Source organism: Natrix helvetica (assembly GCF_964273705.1).
Source record: "Natrix helvetica genome assembly, chromosome: 3".
NCBI lineage: Eukaryota > Metazoa > Chordata > Lepidosauria > Squamata > Natricidae > Natrix > Natrix helvetica.
The window spans coordinates 49375292-49395766 of NC_138549.1; the positions used below are offsets into that span (position 1 = coordinate 49375292).

The 20475-nt window shown below is 39.9% G+C and overlaps 1 protein-coding gene across 6 annotated transcripts in view; it reads right to left on the reverse strand.

The window, feature by feature from the left end:
- SH3KBP1 (SH3 domain containing kinase binding protein 1) overlaps positions 1–20475 on the reverse strand; it is a 239495-nt gene that overhangs the window by 154639 nt on the left and 64381 nt on the right. For 4 of the 6 annotated variants that reach the window (XM_081947350.1, XM_081947349.1, XM_081947346.1 and 1 more), the window contains exon 3: positions 2786–2909. In XM_081947350.1, coding sequence (XP_081803476.1) covers positions 2786–2909 — 124 coding nt within the window. Of the gene's footprint in view, positions 1–2785; positions 2910–4076; positions 4158–4308; positions 4437–20475 lie in introns of those variants that run through there. The other 2 variants (XM_081947351.1, XM_081947348.1) reach the window with 2 other exon arrangements.

Genomic DNA, 20475 nt, shown 5'->3' on the forward strand with positions numbered 1-20475 from the left:
TTAAGATGTTACAAGCTTTGTATGATTAATATTAAAAAGAGTCAGCATTCTGTGATTTGGGAAGAATGTACTCAAAAAACCGAATTGTCTAAAATCAACAGTCTTTTGTTCTGTCAAAACTGAATTAATTACAACTAGTTCTAGCAAAACAATTTATCAAATACAGACTAAGTTAGTAAAAGGTGCACCAAATTGGTATTTTAATTCCTAGGCCCACAGAAGACAATGCTGGACCTCAGAAAGCAGATCTAAGTTTAAATGAATAATATATTTTTAAAAATTCTTATCGGAGAAATGTATACCAATCATTGAACATCAATTAGTTCTGTTTTAAGAATTTATAGGTAAGAGGGATAATTCCAAATTAAACTGCTGCAATGCACCCACAGTACAGGTATTGTAAATGCAACAGGCCCTTTGAAGAAATATGATTTCTAATTTTTGAAAACAAAACTCACACAAAGAAATATGATTTGTAATTTTTGAAAACAAAACTCATACAAAGAAAATAAATTAATCTGAGACTTCAGGTCCACATATTTCCCGGAGAAGCTTTGTGTATGGCCTCTAAATAATTTCCAATTGTAATTTGTAATGTGCCAGAAAGGAAAACTTTCATGACTGATGTATCTATTGTGTTTAAACATTTAACTAGAAATATTGATGTGGGTAAAATGGTTAAATGTAAAAAAAATGTATATGTATGTATGTATGTATGTATGTATGTATGTATGTATACCTGATCTCATACACAATTTTGAATGCAACTATAAAACACTTTTAAAAAATGTGTCCCTCAGCTTGAAGGCTGTTGGGCATTTCAATATAAAGGATATTGTGAAATTCAAACCACTAGCTCATGTCCTATCACATTCTCTAATGTCAGCATTCTCCAGATAGTTCCTATTTGTTTCTTCCTTTTTTAACCCTGCTAGAGCCAGTACATTACTTATAAAAACATTTGCTGGATTCTTATAAAAACATTATTGACTGTCACAAACAATATCTAGCATCTAGCATTATAGAAAACAGTTGCACCAGATGTTTACTGAATATATTTGTCTCATTTCATAAAAGCTCTCTTCAAAATACAACTTGTTTGGACATCTTTTGAACTCCTATTTTCCATGCCCTGTATAGTTTGTGGCTATGTTCTGTTGGAAGAAAAATCTGATCTGGTTCCAAGCTGGGATAGAGACGCTAGAAATAAAATGGAGGTTGCCCACAAGGAAAGAAGGTCTGTTTATTTAGTTGCCAGAAACTTTAGTGACAGAAGCATGTTTCTGTAGTGGCTGACAAATTAGCCTGGTGAGTATAAGGATTTTTCTACAGTTTACAGTATTTTGTAATTTTGAGGTTTGCTTTGTGTGCTTTTGTTATTTGATTGGTTTTACTTGTGTTGCAAAGGCTCATGATGGGTCTTAATTATCGCCTTCCCTTCTCTTAATCCTGTCAGGCATGTGTAATTGATTTTATCCTGTTATCCTTGGCCTTTAGCATGCCTTTATTAATGGATGGGCAGGCTGGAGTAATTGTTTCTCAATGACGGGGGTTACTCAAGTTCACAATTGCAACATTGTTTCTCTTTCACAGCTTGAGCTCTGTCTGGCTGTTTGCCTGCAACTACTTTCTATTAGGGGAAGAAGAAAAAATGGAGATAGTGTTCTTTTACTTTTAACTTCTCTATTTAGCTTCTGTATTTCTTTTCCTTGCTTTGAGTTTTATTCTTGCAACTATTTTGGGGCATTAGTCAAAACGATTGGGGTGGGGTGCATTCTCACCACAGTTCTACCACATAAAGCTGAAACAACTTTATTATCACTTCCATACTGTTACTATTAATTTCTCAAGAAGAAATCAACCCCCCAGGTATACTTAAAACACTATACATTTTTATATGCAGTATGTATGTATATGTATACAAACACACATTTATACTTGAAGATAAATTAATGGAAAGTTGAAAAACATCTGATTTGCTTGATAAATACATATATCCTTATCCACCCCTCCTGCTCTCAATATTTTATATACACACACATAAGGGTATTTGTGTTTATATATATATGTTTGCATTATATAATGATGTATGTGTATGGCACTCCCTTTTCAAATTCTGTGATTAGGTGCTGATAAAAAAAAAATCATCCATTGTCTGCTACACTGATTCCTTACTGTAAGCACTAAAGGCATTGCAAAAAAAATTAGATACCACAATTGTGCAGGGTAAGCACTAAGAAAAACAGTAACACGGGAAATTTGTAGAAAGTTGAGCACCATTTGACAATGGAAACAGTGAAAAGTTTTAGTTCTAATATAGTGTTACAGAATAGGTAGCAAAGAGTAGAAATAATAATCTATAATCATCATTAATGTATGCTAATATACATTAAAAGCAAAATGTTTGATCTATGAACTATGGAATAATCAATTGTAAATGCCATTTATTTGTGTCCATTTCAGCTTTATTTCATGACAAATTGGAATTCTTTAGGAAAAAGTAGAAGGATGCAATTCCTATAGTTGCAATTGTATTCAGCATTCTCTGTTAGCAAACAATAGCAATCAGTTTGGTACATTTAAATCAGTATTTTGGTCAATAGCAGTTTTATCCCAAGCATTCTCATCCTACTCAATATATGATAGGATCTCTAATCTAGGACCATACTGATGTCTCTATCATAGCAACAATGAGGGACAAGAAATGAATTGAGATGTCTAGGAGACACTTAAAATGCCAGGTATAATTTGTCTTTATTAAAGTTCTACAATTAAAATGTATTACCTTTTTTGGAGGTTCTAATAATTGTCTCAGACAATAGTAAAGAACTTCCATTAGAAACTTCGTGCATAGACAGTTCTGGTGCTTTGCTGGCAAAACTTTCTTTCTTCACATCTTTTTTTATTTCCTGTGTAAGAAATAAAAACAAATGGGGGGAGTGCCTTTTAAAATTCACATCCATGAACAGAGATGAATCATGTGATAGACATTGGAGTCTCCAAATGTGGTAAATGACTAAGAAACTCTAGTACTTGATGGTACATAAAGCCAAATAAAATAAATCAAACCATTTTGAAACAAATAATAAAAGACGATCCAGATTACATATTTTAAATAAAGTCCTTTTGAGTCGAATCTAAGACCTATGACCTAATAAACACATTCATCATTTTCTTGTTAATAATGCAGTAGTACCTCAGCACTCATTGTTAATTGGTTCCAGAAGGCACAATGAGTACCAAACATGATGAGTACCAAACCAATTTTTCCCATAAGGAATAATGTAGTCACAAGGCAGCCAACAGCAACAAGTTGTAGCTTGTGTGCTGAATATCAAACGAACAATGAGCACCAGAACAACATTTTCATGTCAAAATGTGTTGAGTACCAAATTCAATGAGCTTCAAAGCTATTGAGCACCAAGGTACCACTGTACAGAGGTGGTTTATTATTGCCTTCTTCTTTCCCTCTCTCCCCAATTTCTTAATTTAGCCAACAGCCCTAGGATTCCTTGCTGCTCTTCTATCAACTATTAACAACAAGAATATACTGTATATGCTGGTTTCCATAATGAACTTGTAAGTAGAATTATTATGTGGAAATGCAAAACTGCAGCCTTTAAAGTAACAAGTTCCATGCCTTGCTATAGTACAAGGAGTAGTTTTTGTCCAGAACAAAAAAATAAAACCCCGAACTATTATTTATGGTGTTTCTAGTGAATGCTAGGGCCATGAGAGTTATATCACTAAGTAAACAGGAAGAAACATTTTATCTTTTCCCCCTCTTGCGTGGTGGTTGGAGAGAATGAAAAATATACAAAACACATGTAATCCCAGAGATTTAATTTATTCTAAGGCTTAAATAGTCAAAGCCAGAAAACAATACTGAAAACTGCTATCTTTAAATGCTGTGATCTTAAAGAGTCTTGGGGGTGACATAAATGGTAGACCACAAGCAGCCTGTGGGTTATTAAGCATAAACACAATACTTTGTTCCACACAATTATGTTAAAGAATCAGCATGAGACATTAACAAGAAAAGTAACTCTTGACTACAGGTGTATGATGCAAACTACGATCAAGGAGCTACAGAAGAAGCTGTCTGGCAGTGAGTCTGATATTTCTTGTAGCCTGATCAGCATATAGAAAGCACAGGTTTTGAAGAGATCTTGGTGACCAGAGATATATGGAATGGGAAGAACTTGAAATATACTACCATATTTCCCCAAAATAAGACCATCTTATATTTTTTTGCCACCAAAAAAGGCACCAGGTCTTATTTTCGGGGGATGCCATTCACTGACTCACCTCATTTCCGTGCATTGCCCCTGGCCTCTTTTTCACTGTCACAGGCCTTCAGGAACCTCTGCAGCCGACAAGGCTTTCCGAAGGCCTCTGCAACTGATAACAGAGCTCCAGATTGATCCAGAGCTCTGTTGTCAGCTGCAGAGGCCTTCAGGAAAGCCTTGCCGGCCTTGTGAGCTGCAGAAGAAATGGGCCAGCAAAGCAGGTGTTGGAGTATGCGAGGCCTGGCTGCAACTATCTGAAGATAAGTAGTAGGGCAGCTCCACCACCCCCATCCCCAACCTAGCTTAATTTTTACCTGTGCACCCTGGAGTGGGCAGGGTCTTAATTAGGGCTCATTTTGGAGATAGGGCGTATATTGGGCATATGTGTAAAAATCGAGCTAGGACTTACTTTTGGAGAGGTTTTTTGGGGAAACACAATAAGCAAACGTGCTATGTTTTCAGTTTCTTTCTATGGACTGTGCTCATTAGCTACAGCAATAGTCATTCATGGAGTTTTAGAAAGAAAGTGCTGTTAAAAAGAGTCTGACACTGAACTTTAGGGGTTTTTATTTATTTATTTATTCTGGGCAGTTTTATCCAACATTCATTTCTTCCTGCAATCAGAATGATCTTCCTCTCTCATTTATATATAGTGAGTCAAAGAATCTTCATAACCATGAACTTTTAATTGAAATCCACACATTTTAAAGTTGCCAAAGTTAAGAAACACTTAGATAATATGGAGTTATAATTTGTTTATTTAACTTTTTGGCCTTTCCAATTATTCTTTCAATATCTTTCATATGACAAGAGATAATTTCTACAACTTTTTAAATAAAAATTGTCAAGAATCTATTGTATTCACTACAAAGAGCTATTTAAAAAAGGCACAAAAGGAATTTATATAACAATACTTTAGTAACAAATGAATCTGGGTATAATTGGGTGTGATATGCATCATTCTAAGTTTGTTAGATGAAATAAGTGTAAGTGAAAGACAGTGTTATATCCAAACAGAACATTTCCTCTTTGCGTTTATTTCTGTACCGAAAAGAAATATGTATCCTGTGGTTGTCAGCTAGAATAAGAAACTCTGAATTTGAAAAACTGAAATTATGAAAATTAGAAACACTACCCTATAAAACTAGTCCAATATGTAGCCCACCAAGCAGCCTTGACTTGCTAGCTTTTTGAAGACTCAATACTGTACAACCATTGTGCCACCACTGTAATAGATGCATGGATAACCTTGAGGAAAGGGAAGAGGAGATTCCCCTAGGAAACTATCAGACAAGAGAAAAAGGAGTCATAATTGTTTAATGGTCAAAGCAAGTAACTTAGGAAGGAACCACCATAATATGGCAGGTGGGAAATTTGTACTTTCAGATTTACAAGATTTTGTTAAGGTGACCTCACCATAAAGCAGAGTTAGCTCATAGAGTCATATTTCCTGTCAGGTTACTCACAAAGGCTGATAGCCACCAAGAAGGTTCAACCAGTGCTACTATGCTGAAAGACACACTGCTACTTCCAACAATTCTAAGTCTTACTAACACTGTCAGCTCACTTTCTTTGTATTGTGCTGCTAGCTGCCAACAGCTGACTGGTACACCCGCTATTATTTTGTGACTCAGGAATATTTTTAATATATAAATATAGCTCTTTTTCCTCTATGAGTTGTGCAGGTTTGCTATAATTAGCACCAAGCGGATGTTTTCATGTTTTAAAAGCTAGGAAAACAAATACCAAATAACAATATAATCTATCTTTCCTTAATTCTACAAAAATGTTTAAAGTTTGCCTGTGTATTTCTTATACATGTTTTAATTATTCTTATTCTAGAAATAGTACTATTAAAAACTCGAATCCAATGCAGGTATGCAGTAAATGCTTTAATTTTTATTGTGGTTCTTTTTTACTGTAAAGGGTTAACAGTAAGTACATTGAAATAAAAGATGCCATAAGATAGCAACATTATCTGGCAATTTCACATTCTACCTTCTGTTTGCTTAATGGAACTTTACTCCTACCTGAAAAAGATTTCAATAATTTGCTTTTGATTTACTTACATTTTATTTTAGCTGCACATTTGAGACAGGATAAATAGAAGTTAAAAACATGACATTATCAGTGTTCCAAGTAACAGCCCAGATGAAATCAAAACTCCAAGGTCAGAGGCTTCCTCAAAGTATAGATTTATGGAATTAACAGAAGTGATTAAGAATAAAAAAAACAATAAATCACCAGGACCATATGGATTACTGGCAGAACTTTATAAATGCCTACAAGATACCTTAGGTATTCCAATGTTGGAAATCTACAATGAAGTATTGTTAGAGACTAAAATACCAAATATGTGAAAACGTCGCTCTAACACTGAAAGAAGAATCAGATAGTACACAGATAAAAAATTTACAGACCAACATCACTATTAAACGCAGATTACAAGATATATGCTTCAATAATTGCAGAGAGATTTAAAAGATTCTTAAATGAATTTATACAGCCAAACCAGAACGGATTTTTACCAAAAAGGCAAATTAAAAATAATATAAAAATTATTCTGAACACGCCAGAGTATTATGCAGTATCTTTTAAAAAACAAATGGCATTGATATTTTTAGATGCACAGAAAGCATTTGATAATATACAATACAATACAATAGCATGTAATGCATAATAATGCATTATTATTAGTATGGGGAAAAGTTAAAGAAAGACAATATATGAAAATACCAGTCTGGCTCTCCACAGTGGAGGCACTGATACATCCTAATGTGATTGATGTGGAAAAAATTATAAGATATAAGGACATTTTGAATGACAAAGGGAACTCAAATCTAAACAAAAACTGACCAATCAAAGGATTAATTTAGCATGGTGGCCATATATACAAATACAATCAAGATATGAGAAAGACGTAATAATGTATAACTTTCATAATCAACAAAACTGTATCAAATTCTACTAGGGACGGATGAAAAATTAATTAAAAATATATAATTATTTACTGAGTATTAAACTGGAAGAACAACAAGTGAAAGAAACGAGGAGCCAACGTCGTGATGATACGTGTGGTCTTGACACTCAGAGACCGCCATTGACACTTTTGCCACTGGACGGTCCATTTGGACCTAACCGTCCCATAGAGACGGTGATCAGGAAGACGAAGCCTTGCTGGTCTCAGGACACCACAAAGTCCCTGATTGACCCAAGGGAAGCTCTTCAAGCCAGTGGTAAACAGGCAGCCCCAGGCTGATGAAGTCAGGACAGCTCCGGAAGGAAGGAAGTGAAAAGAGAAAGTGAGTCCATCTGGTGAGGTATTTTTTATTTTATTTTGGGAAAGACTGCCCAAAGAAACTTTTTTTAAAAAAGCCAAATTAGATCCCTAAGCAAAAGAATTAAGCGTCGGAATTAACTTATATTGGATTGCTTTGGAAAGCTTTTTTTTTCTTTGTAACTATACTTTGTGTATTAAAGTGCTTGCAACGTTTTTTGTTTCTCCTCTTAAAGTGAACGGATTAATTTTTTTCTTCTTTTTGTTACTTTATTTTTTGACTTCTGGACTAAAACTTTCCTTTTTATTTTAACAATTCTTCCTATTACTTGTTACTAAATTTCATTAAAGAACTTTGTTTCCTATGAGCCAGAGATAAATATTAGAAAGTGAAAAGTAGCAAAATTGCCGCTCGGAGGTCAGAGGCTGGAGTTTTTGAAACAATGTATCTCTTTTTTTCCTCTTTGATCTTACTGACTTTGTAGCTAAGGGTTTGCAATTTGTTTACAGAAACTGATAAAGAGCCAAGGGCACGAATTGTTTTTGCAGCTGCTTTTGAGAACTATTTTGGCAGAGGAGAGAAAGGGGGAGAAAACAGAACCCTTCTCTTTTGAAGAGCACAAAAGAACTTTAAGTCAACCTAAAATTCAAAAAATAAAAGAGGGCTGGAAGGATAGAGTGGCAGTGGCTACTAGGTTTTTTTCTTTTCCTTCTTCTTTTTTGGAAACATGGATCAATATTCAGCTGAGGAAACTTTAACATTCCAAAATATCCTGGCTGGAATTCAAAATCTATTTGAAGAATATGGGAGGATTGAGAAGAAGTTGGAAAAACTAGTGTTCCTCACAGCAAAAGATGAAGGGGTTGGAGCCCCCAAAATTAAAGGGAGAATGAAGACATAGAAGATAAAGACAAGACAACAGATGAATGTATTAATGGAGCAAATGTGGGTGAAAGTGGAACAAAGGGAATATGGAAAAGGGAATTCGACGAACTGGAGCTCTACCCCAGGTTCCAAGATACAGACGAAGAAAAAAGGATAAAGATGATGGATTTAAGAAGAGAATTTTTTTCAGAAGCACGATTGTCAACCAAAGACAAGCTAACTTTAATAACAACTGGAGGGCAACGAGATTACCTGAGAGATCCTTCAAGCAACAAAGTGCAGAGAGAAGTCTATAAAAACCTTATAAAGGAGATAAAAAGAAGACTGACACCAAAACTGGCAAGAGAGATAAGACTGTTTCGTTACTGGAAAGATACAGTAAGTTACTGGAAAGATAAGTAGTAGATAGGTTGACAATGAAAGTTGATAATAAAAAATTAGTTAATTTTGGTTAAGCAATAAGTAGGAATTTAGTAATTCTTAGATTGTTTTAGATTGTTCTTAAATGTTTATCCGTCAACAAATAATTAACTATAATAATGAAATGATAATGGATACAGCTTAATTTATATATATATATATATATATATATATATATATATATATATATATATATATATATATATATATATATATATATATATATATATATATACATACATACATACATACATACAAACATATATATATATATATATATATATATATATATATATATATATATATATATACCGTGTTTCCCCGTGTTTTACCATTGTTAATTAACAGAATCAGAGATTAGAATCTAAAAAGATCTAAAAGATAATAACTTTTATATAGAAAACTTTGTAAGATAGTTAACTAATTGTATTACTATTTTGCGATTATTACTGATATGTTTATTATATTATTATGATTAATGTTGATCAATATGGCATTTCTACTTAAAATTAATTATGCCTAGACAACATGCTGTTCAGATAGATATGGAATTTTGTATGTGATATAAAAATATATTAATAAAACATATTTTTTTAAAAGTATAGATTTATTAGGCATGTCATATTGGCACAACTGGTGAAAACTCGACTCTGAAGCTCCCTGGGTTTTCCCCACTCAATTCAAAATCCAAAGTTCTTCCCCGCCACTACAAACAACCATCATATGCCCCAATCAGGTTATAATCCCAGACTCCCATCCACACCAGGTGCTGATGAGATTGTCCTTGGTTCACAGCTCGCTCTCTCTCCCTCCCCACTCCCTCCCTCCCTCCCCTCCCTCCTCTCTCTCACTCTATCTATATCTATATCTATCATCTATCTATCTATCTATCTATCATCTATCTATCATCTATCTATCTATCTATCTATCTATCTATCTATCTATCTATCTATCTATCTATCTATCTACCATGTTTCCCCGAAAATAAGACAGGGGCTTATTTTCTTTTGCCCCACGAAATATGGCCTTGGGTTTATTATAGGGGAGGGCTTATTATTTTCTGGGGCAGGCGAGAAGTGAAGCGCGCCTTTTACCTTTCCAGCTCCGTCGCGTTCCTCGCCATTGTGCTCAGGGAAGCGGCTGGTTAAAAAAAAAAACCTTCTCCCGAGTTCAATCAAACTTCTTGAACTCGCAAGAGTTTTTTTTTTTTTTTAACCAGGGCTTCCCTGGACACAATGGCGAGGACTGCGACGGACCTGGAAAGGTAAGAGGCGCGCCTCGTGGCCCAACACCGCCCACCTTGCCCCAATGGTAAAGGCAGCCTGCCTAGTTCCCTTCCCTGCCGCCCCTTGAGCGAGGGGTGGCAGGTGGGGGGAGGAGAAGCGAAGCGCGCCTTTTACCTTTCCAGCTCCGTCACGTTCCTCGCCATTGTGCTCAGGGAAGCGGCTGGTTAAAAAAAAAACCTCCTCCCAAGTTCAATCAAACTTCTTGAACTCGCGAGAGGTTTTTTTTTTTACCAGGGCTTCCCTGGACACAATGGCGAGGACTGCGACGGACCTGGAAAGGTAAAAGGCGCGCCTCGAGGCCCAACACCGCCCACCTTGCCCCAATGGTAAAGGCAGCCTGCCTAGTTCCCTTCCCTGCCGCCCCTTTAGGGTGGGGGGGGGCGGAGAAGCGAAGCGCGCCTCTTACCTCGCTGCGTTCCTCGCCCATTCGTCCAGTGAAGTCCCTTGTAAAAAAAAAACCTCATGAGTTCAACTACGGAAGTTTTTTTTTATTACAAGGGGCTTTAATGGGCGAAAGGGCGAGGAACCCGAAGGAGGTGTCAGTCTCTGGTATCTCTAGGATATGCGTCTGTCTTCGCCCCCCCCCGCCCCCCTCGCTAAAGGGACATTGATGAAGGGAAGAAGCCAGGCAGCCGTTATCATTGGTGGGGTGGGAGCTAGCAGGACAGCAACGCGCCTCGCACCCCATTCCCTCCCGAGCAAAAAGAACAACTCCCACCAAGCCCCAATGATAACGGCTGCCTGGCTGCTTCCCTTCCCCAACCTCCCTTTAGGGAGGGGGTAGCAGTGGGGGGGGGAAGCGACACATATCTTAGTGCTACCAGAGATTGACAGCTCCGCTGCGTTCCTTGCCGTTTCGTCCAGGGAAGCCCCATGTAAAAAAAAAAACCATGAATTCAACTAGCGAGGTTTTTTTTTAACAAGGGGCTTCAATGGGCGAAAGAACGCAGCGGAGCTGTCAATCTCCAGTAGCTCTAGGACACGCGCCTGGCGGCTCCCCCCCCCTCTACATTGGTAAACGTTGCTACAAATGAGACTCCAAACAAATGATAGAATGGGGGGGGGAACGAAGGCAGAGGACAGAGAATGAAACAGAAAAGGAAGAGAAGGGGGGAGGGAGGGAAGGGAAAGGAAGGCAAAGGACAGAGAAAGAAACATTCTCCCCCCCTTCTCTTCCTTTCCTGTTTCTTTCTCTACCCTTTGCCTTCCTTCCCCCCATTCACTTCCTTTGCTCGTTCTTTCTCTGTCCTTTCCCTTCCTTCCCCTTTCTTCCCCCCCTTCTCTTCCTTTCCTGTTTCTTTCTCTGTCCTTTGCCTTCCTTTCCTTCCCCCCTTCTCTTCCTTTCCTGTTTCTTTCTCTATCTTTTGCCTTCCTTTCCTTCCCCCCCTTCTCTTCCTTTCCTGTTTCATTCTCTGTCCTTTTCCTTCCTTTCCCTCCCACCATTCACTTCCTTTCCTGTTTCTTTCTCTGTCCTTTGCCTTCCTTTCCCTTCCCTCCCTCCCTCCCTTTTCTTCCTTTTCTGTTTCATTCTCTGTCCTCTGCCTTCGTCCCCCCCCATTCTATCATTTGTTTGGAGTCTCATTTGTAGCAACGTTTACCAATGTAGAGGGGGGGGGAGCCGCCAGGCGCGTGTCCTAGAGCTACTGGAGATTGACAGCTCCGCTGCGTTCTTTCGCCCATTGAAGCCCCTTGTTTAAAAAAACCTCGCTAGTTGAATTCATGGGGTTTTTTTTTTACATGGGGCTTCCCTGGACGAAACGGCAAGGAACACAGCGGAGCTGTCAATCTCTGGTAGCACTAAGATACGCATTGCTTCCCCCCCCCACTGCTACTCCCTCCCTAAAGGGAGGTTGGGGAAGGGAAGCAGCCAGGCAGCTGTTATCATTGGGGCTTGGTGGGAGTTGTTCTTTTTGCTCGGGAGGGAATGGGGTGCGAGAGGGATCAGGTGGGGGAGGGGGGGATCGCATTGCTGGACTCTTTTTGCAGCGGACTCTTTTTTTCATGGGACAGAATGGTGCGCGAAGCACTTTGCTTCGCCTGCTGCTCCTTTTGCGCTGGGCTCTTTGCAAGGGAGGGAACAGGGTTTTTTTGAAGTGCATTGCTGCCGCGGGATTGGGACAGAACAGGTTTTTTTTGAAGCGTATTGCTAGCCTACCGCTTTTTGCGGTGGGCCCTCTTTTTCCCTGACAAACTGTACCCGTAGGTACGGTAAGGGCTGTGGGGTGCGTGGGGCATGCCCCCCCTCTTCCCACTCCGGTTTGGGGGGGCTTATTTTGGCGCATGCTCTGAAATACCCGATTGGGTTTATTAGCAGGGCGTGGCTTATTTTCAGGGAAACACTGTATCTATCTATCATCTATCTATCTATCTATCTATCTATCTATCTATCTATCTATCATCTATCTATCTATCTATCTATCTATCTATCTATCATCTATCTATCTATCTATCTATCTATCTATCTATCTATGCTGGTTTTGTTGTATTCGGGTCTTTTCCCGTGTAAGATTGAGATTGTCTTGGCAACGTTTCGGCAAGATCTCATTTGCCATCTTCAGGTTTGGGCTTAAAATGCGATCGGAGTTGCCGTCTTTCTGTAAATCTTGGTGGGAGGGGATGGGGGGCTGGCTTTGTTTCAGTATGTGGAATGATTGGTTGTGTGGTTGTATCCTGATTGGTAGATTGGTGCTGATTGGTGCTGATTTGTGCTGGCTGTGCATTGTTGTTTTGTATTGTAACGGCCTGGGTGGTGGGTAGTGTTCGTTTGTTGACTAGGGCTGGTTTCCAGATGTTTGGTAGACGGGAGGTATCATCACGTTTATTCATATTGTGGGGGTGTTTCTCTATTTCGATGGCTTCCATAATTATTCTCTTGTTGAGGTGTTCTGTTTTGGAGATTAACCTGGCTCCTTCAAAATTGATTTCATGTCCTATAGCTTTAAGGTGCTGGAAAAGGGAGGAAGTTTTTTCTTTTTTTCTTACTGCGTTCTTGTGTTCTGTGATGTGTGCATTTATTCTCCTGTTTGTTTGTCCTATATATGTTGCCAGGCAGATTTTGCATGGTATTTCATAGACTCCTTGGTTTTCTAGCTGGATTTTGTCTTTCGGGTTTCTTAAGATGTTGGCTATTTTTTGGTCAGTGGTGAAAGCTGTCTTGATATTGTGCTTGTGGAGAATTTTGCTGATTTTATCTGTGGTGCCTTTGATGTCCTAGGGAGCCATTGGGTTTTTTGTAGATTAGGACATCCAGAAAGGGAAGTTGGTTGTTTGCTTCTATTTCCATGGTGAATTGTATTTTGGGGTGTAGGCTGTTGAGATGTGTGAGGAAGTTGTCCAGTTTTTCTTTCCCGTGTGGCCAAATCACGAAAGTGTCATCAACATATCTAAGCCAGAGTTTGGGTTTGTGTTCAGATTTGTCTAAGGCGTTGGTTTCAAAATGTTCCATGTATAAGTTTTCAAGCACAACAAAACCAGCATACCTACACCCGTGAAAATCTACAAAAACACATTGTATGTATGTATGTATGTATGTATGTATGTATGTATGTATGTATGTATGTATGTTTTTGTGTTACAACCCCTGGTATGCCCAAATATGGGAGGGAGCTCACTACTCCCCCTTTCTGTCCTTCGGTTCATTACAGAAGACCATCCAGGCAGAAAACCATATTTTTATTTTTAATGTTGCCTTTTTATATTTGTGTTGTATTTATGCTGATAAATAAATAAAGGGAGACTAGTATAGATCTATTTCAAGCTATTTAGCTCTCATCAGCTAGCCATACCCTTACTGAGCCCTGGTTCGAATGCCGGTAAGGGTATGGCTAGCTGATGAGAGCTAAATAGCTTGAAATAGATCTATACTAGTCTCCCTTTATTTATTTATCAGCATAAATACAACACACACACACACATATATATAATTTTTAAACAAACACAGACAAACATAAAACATAAAACCATCTTCCAATTTCGTAGTGTGTCGATTGTGCATCCTCACCAGTCTTCACTTACAATTTATATAAAATCTCATGTTATCAATCTAATATATATGTATACAATTATTATCATTGTTAAACATTTATTTGACTATAACTATTATTACTTCATTTTATGTAAGATATTCTAAATTTTGAATAAATTTATATTATGGCATTTCTTTACATCATCCTAAATCCATCCAGTAGTAATACATCTTTATAAAATTCTCTAGTATATTTCACTTCCATATTTTTTTGTCTAGCCATTGATAAGATAAATTCAATATTTTATAAGATCATTTATCTTTGGTTACATAACTTTTGTTCATCCTCTCCATAGTCCACTTAAAAATTATATAAAATCTCATATTATCAATCTAGTATATATGTATACATTATTAACATTGTTAATCATTTATTTGACTATAACTATTATTACTTCATTTTATGCAAAATATTCTAAATTTAAATAAATTCAAATAATTTTTTATTTTAACATTTCATTACATCATCCTATATCCATCCAATAATAGTACAATCTTTTATCTCTTGCCATTTGTGGTATTTGTATTCTAATCGCTTTTTTAGTGAGTCTTATATGGACATCTTATTTATTTATTTATTTATTTATTTATTTATTTATTTATTTATTTATTTATTTATTTATTTATTAGATTTGTTAGCCGCTCCCTCTCCACGAAGGGACTTGGGGCGGCGTACAATAATTAAAATAAAAAAGCACATATTATACAATTAAACATTCCACGGAGGAGGTAAAAAATCACACAACAATCATTACAGTACATAGAAATAGTAATAATAAGATTAAAAATTAAAATACCCCAATATAAAATTACAAGTTTAAAAGATTGCCAGGAGGATTAAAATGGAGCTATGGTTGAGCCAGGCCGGCTAGTTGAAAAAGGTGGGTCTTGAATTTTGAACGGAAGGAGCGGAGGTCGCTAGTAGTCCTAATGTCGGGGGGGAGGTCATTCCAGAGGGCTGGGCCCATCACAGAGAAGGCCCTGCTCCTGGGCGCCGCCCTTTGGCACTGCTTAGTGGACGGCACCCGGAGAAGTCCCTCTCTGTGAGAGCGATTTGGTCGTAGGGATGTCTGGGGCAGGATGCGATCCCACAGGTAGCTAGGTCCTGTGCCATGGAGCGCTTTGAAGATGGTGATCAACACCTTGAAATGCACCCGATAGACCACAGGGAGCCAGTGCAGCTCGCGCAGGAGAGGTGTTATATGGGAGTATCTGGTACTCCCCATAATCACCCGCGCGGCTGCATTCTGGACTAGCTGTAGTCTTCGGGTTCATCTCAAGGGAAGCCCCATGTAGAGAGCATTGCAGTAGTCTAGGCGGGACGTCACCAGCGCGTGAGTGACTGTGCGAAGAGCATCCCGGTCCAATAGGGGGCGCATTTGGCGCACCAGGCGAACCTGGTGGAACGCCCCCCTCGCCACGGCTGCCACATGGTCATCCATGGACAGCCGGGCATCCAGGAGGACGCCCAAATTGCACGCCCGCTCCATGGGGGCCAGTAGCTCGCCCCCAATGGCCAGAGATGGAATCATCTGGTTGAACCGGGGGGCCGGAAGCCACAGCCACTCCGTCTTGGAGGGGTTGAGCTTGAGTCTGTTGTCACCCATCCAGACCCGTACGGCTTCCAAACACCGGGAGATCATTTCGACGGCCTCGTTGGGGTGGTTCGGGGTGGAGATGTACAGCTGTGTATCATCAGCGTACAGATGATATCCCACCCCAAAACCACGAATGATCTCACCCAGCGGCTTCATATACGTGTTGAACAGGAGAGGCGAGAGGACTGACCCCTGTGGCACCCCACAAGTGAGGGGGCTTAGGGTCGACCTCTGCTCCCCTGCCAACACGCATTGCGTCCGGTCGGAGAGGTAGGAGCAGAACCACCATAAAACGGTGCCCCTTACCCCCAGCCCCTCCAGCCGGTGCAATAGGATACCATGGTTGATGGTATCAAAAGCCGCTGACAGATCTAATAGGACCAGGATAGAGGAACAACCCCTATCCCTGGCCCTCCAGAGATCATCTACCAACGCGACCAAGGCCGTCTCTGTGCTGTGCCTGGGTCGGAAGCCGGACTGGCGCGGGTCTAGATAATCATTTTCCTCCAGGTGACGTGGGAACTGTTGGGCCACCACACCCTCTACAACCTTCGCTAAAAAGGGAAGGTTGGAGACAGGAGGGTAATTGGCTAGCTCCATTGGGTCCAGGGAAGGCTTCTTGAGTAAGGGTCTCACAACCGCCTCTTTCAAGGCGGCCGGTAGAGACCCCTCGCCCAATGAAGCGTTCACTAGTCCCAAGAGCCAGTCTCGTGTAACCTCCCAGGATGCCAGTACAAGCCAGGAGGGACACAGGTCCAATGAACATGTGGTAGCTCATAGTCGCCCACGCAACCTGTCCAAATCCTCGATGGCAACAGCGTCAAACTCCTCCCAGATTGGTCTCTCAAGACTCGCCTCGGGCGTCCCTCCTAGCCCACTGAGGGGGACCCATTCCCTCCGGATTTGAGCGATTGGCAACTTGCATTTCACTGCATATCTTGTAAAGGCTCGAAACCCCTCATCTGTTCCTTCCATCATCTTCCCTTTGGTTATCACCAATGCTTCTGCCAGGATTTCTATCATTACTTCTGCCAAATTTTCTCCCTTTTCTTCTTCTATAATCTAGAATCTGAACTAAAATTCTAGTCTGTCAATCTCCCATTCCAATATTCCACTCTTGTTTTTTTCAACCACGCTCAATCCGCTGTCAATATCTCCAATTTTCTTATCTCTTTGCTCATCTTTTTCTTCAATTTTTTGAAATCTGTCCTCATATTTCATCCTTGTAATATTTTCTAATCTCTTTTCAGTTGTCTGTTCTTACTTGTATTTTTTGAATTTCTTGCATAATCATCTCCAATGTCACTTCCTTTTCTTTTTCCTGTTGCAACATCATCTGTATTGATCTTTTCCTTCAGATAGTAAACACTGCCACTATCAAGAATCCAAGGCTCTTTCCCAAACCAAGTTAACAGTTCTCTTTCCAAGTTCACTGCAATCTTTCAACTCCAAGCTTTTCACTCCAGTCCAGCTACTGATAGTACCCAGAGGAGCACCTGTATAAATAATCCGTGCTTATCCCACCCTCATTTTCAATAAACAAGCTCAGAGTCCTTGAAATGTCTTACTTTGCACAAAATTATTAAATGCTCAAACAAAGAAAAGAAAAAAAACAATATTTCCAAGCCTTCAAGTGGCAGTGTTACTTCTTTTCATCTACTTTCACTTCCCTCTTTATATTCCAGGAAAGAAAGAAAAAAAATTTAAGAAGAAAATACTATAGGGCGTTTTAAAAAGAAAGTAAGTCTTTAAAAAATGAAAATAAAATCAATCCAGTTTAAAAAAATAAGAAACGTTTGTAGAAATTCCAGCAGTAAAAGGATTAAAGAAGAATAACACACTCTTTTCCAAATGCTCTTTTCCAAACAAAGTTAACTGTTCTCTTTCCAAGTTCAGTGTAATCTTTTTTCTTTCAACTCCAAGCTTTTCACTCTGTTAGTACCCAGAAAAGCACCTGTATAAACATCCATGCTCTTCTCACTATCATTTTCAATAAACAAGCTCAGAGTCCTTGAAATATAATAACATCTCTTACTTTGCACAAGATTATCAAATGCTCAAACGAAGAGAAGAAAAACAATATTTCCAAACCTCCAAGTGGCAGTGTTACTTCTTTTCATCTACTTTCACTTCCATCTTTATATTCCAGGAAAGAAAGAAAACAATTTTTTAAACAAGAAACTATTATAAGGCGTTGAAAAGAGAAAAAGAATGAAAGTCTTAAAAAAAGAATAAAATCAGTCCAATTTAAAAAATAAGAAGAATTTGTAGAAATTCCAACAGTAAAAGGATTAAAGAAAAATAGCACACTAAGTTTGACTCAGGTTTAATCTCGCCGCTTGACCTCTTCTGTCTTCAATTTGAACTTTACTTTTAATCTTTTGGGGTGTTCTCTCATCTAATAATAAAAATTATCTCACCAATTTGACACACTTTCCCTCCAGCTTGCCTTCCATTTCTGGAGCTGTCCCAACTTTCAGCAGCTTCAATGACTGCTTCTGTGTTGCCGGAAAAAGGGCTTCTCCTGGATCTACAAGGGACTTTCTGATGTCCCTGGGATCAGCAGAACGTGCCCTTCTCTATCACCATCTCTACGGGACGGTTTAGGTCCAAAGGGATCGTCCAGCGACAGCTATGTCAATGGCGATATTGGAGCTTCAAGATCGCACGTCAACCGTTGCGATGTCAGCTCTGCCTCCTTCCCAGCTATCTCCACTCCATCCTCCCTTTCCCACAGTTCTATTTAGCCTCGCTGTGGCAACCCTGAAAATGTTCCAAGATGGCTCCAGGGTTGACAGGTTGCCTCGCTTTCTCTTCAAGCGAAAAGGACATCCTGAAAAACGAAAGGAAAACCCACAGAGTTTTAAACTATCCCCGTTTCAGCCTCCCCAACCTCCCCCTAGTGGTTCCTTGGGCTTCCCAGGATACTTGTCATGAAACTGCTTGACTAATCTATCAGCTTTCATATCCCAATGTTTCACCCAGGTGGCCTCAGACAGAGGGTAGCCTTTCCAGGGGACCAACTACTGCAGTTGACCCCAATTCAGGTGCGAATCCAAATTTTTTATTTCTTTACTCTTTACTTCATAGTGGATCACTCCCTGCATTACAATAGGTCTTGCGGCTGCCTGGTCAACTGGTCTTAGCTGGGAGCCTACTGCCAGCTTTAACAAGCTGCTTGTTAACCTTGTTAACAAGGTTTCATCACTTTCACTATTGGAAATAGCCCCAGAAACTTAGGACCCAGCTTTCAACTTGGCCACTTCAATTTCAAATACTTTGTTGACAGATACACTTTGTTCCCAACCTGGAAAGGAAGTTCGGGGAAGCGGTGCTTGTTGGCTTGCTCTTTATAGGTCCTCGCCATTTTCCCCAGGGCTCATTTGATATTTTCCCACCCCTTCTTCAGAGAATCCATCCAGTCGTTTAGGGACATGGATGATAATGGCTCTGTAGCCAGTTCTAGCATGGGGACAAATTCCATGCCACTGGTAATCTGAAATGGGGTCAGGCCAGTGCTGCTATGCGTGGCGTTGTTGTAGGCTACCTCCATGAAAAGCAGCAAGTCTGCTCAGTCCAACTGCTGATAGTCCACGTAGCATATCAACCACTGTACAACCATGGTGTTCGCTCATCCTGCTGCACCATTTGTGCTCGGATGGAATGACAGCTGAGGCCCTGGGTGGATCCTATGGCCCTCAGGAACTCCCTCCAGAACTTCACAGTAAATTGGACACCCCTGTTGCAGATGATTCAGAAGGGGACCCCATGCAGTGTATAGGTTTGTTTTATGAACATCCTGGACAACGTTGAGGGCAGACCCATGCAGACAGTGAAGAGGGCTTGCTTCAAGAATAAGTCAATCACAATCCAAATGACCATGTTCCCACCACTCTCCGGGAGCTCGATAATAAAACCCATGGCAATTTCCTCCAAGGGACAAGTTGGCTCAGTTACTTGTTGAGAGAGCCAATGGGATTCCCTGGTCAATTCTTCATGTCTGTGCAGGTAGCACAGCTTTTTAGATAGTCCTCCACATCTTTTTTCATTTTTGGTCACCAGAACTGTCATCTGGTAGGTACAGAGTCTTGAGATAAGCAAAGTGCCCAGCCAATTTAGCATCACGGCTGCACTGCAGGACCTGGAGTCTTAGGGTGATAGGGACATACAGTGTGATAGTATATAACCCCATGTGGGGTACCTGTGAACTGCAGGTGGCCGGAGATTGGTAGCTCCTTTTAAGAACCTCCTTACAGTGGGATGTTGTGATAGGGATTGACCCCCTCCCCAGGTCAAGATAGTAATGAGAGCAGCCACCTGCCTCCTGATTGTATCGGGGGATAGCCCCTTACCCAAAGCGTCTTGGAGGAATTCCAGGACCTGAGGGACAGATGAAGAGATAGGAATGATCCCTTTGGTTGAACACCATGTACAGAAGATCCGCCAGGTTGCATTATAGATACGGCCCATGGAGGGTCTTCGAGAGGCCTGAATAGTGTCTATGACCCTGGGGAAGAACATGTCATGTGCTAGAGCACCCAGCTCAATTGCCAGGCAGTCAGCTGGAGCCACTGAGGGTCTGGGTGCTCCAGAAACCCCCTGACTGAGGGACACCCTGTCCGGCGGGATCCTCCATGGACAATTCTTGGAGGTCTGCAAAACACAGATGATGTGGCCAGTGCGGGGCCATGAAGA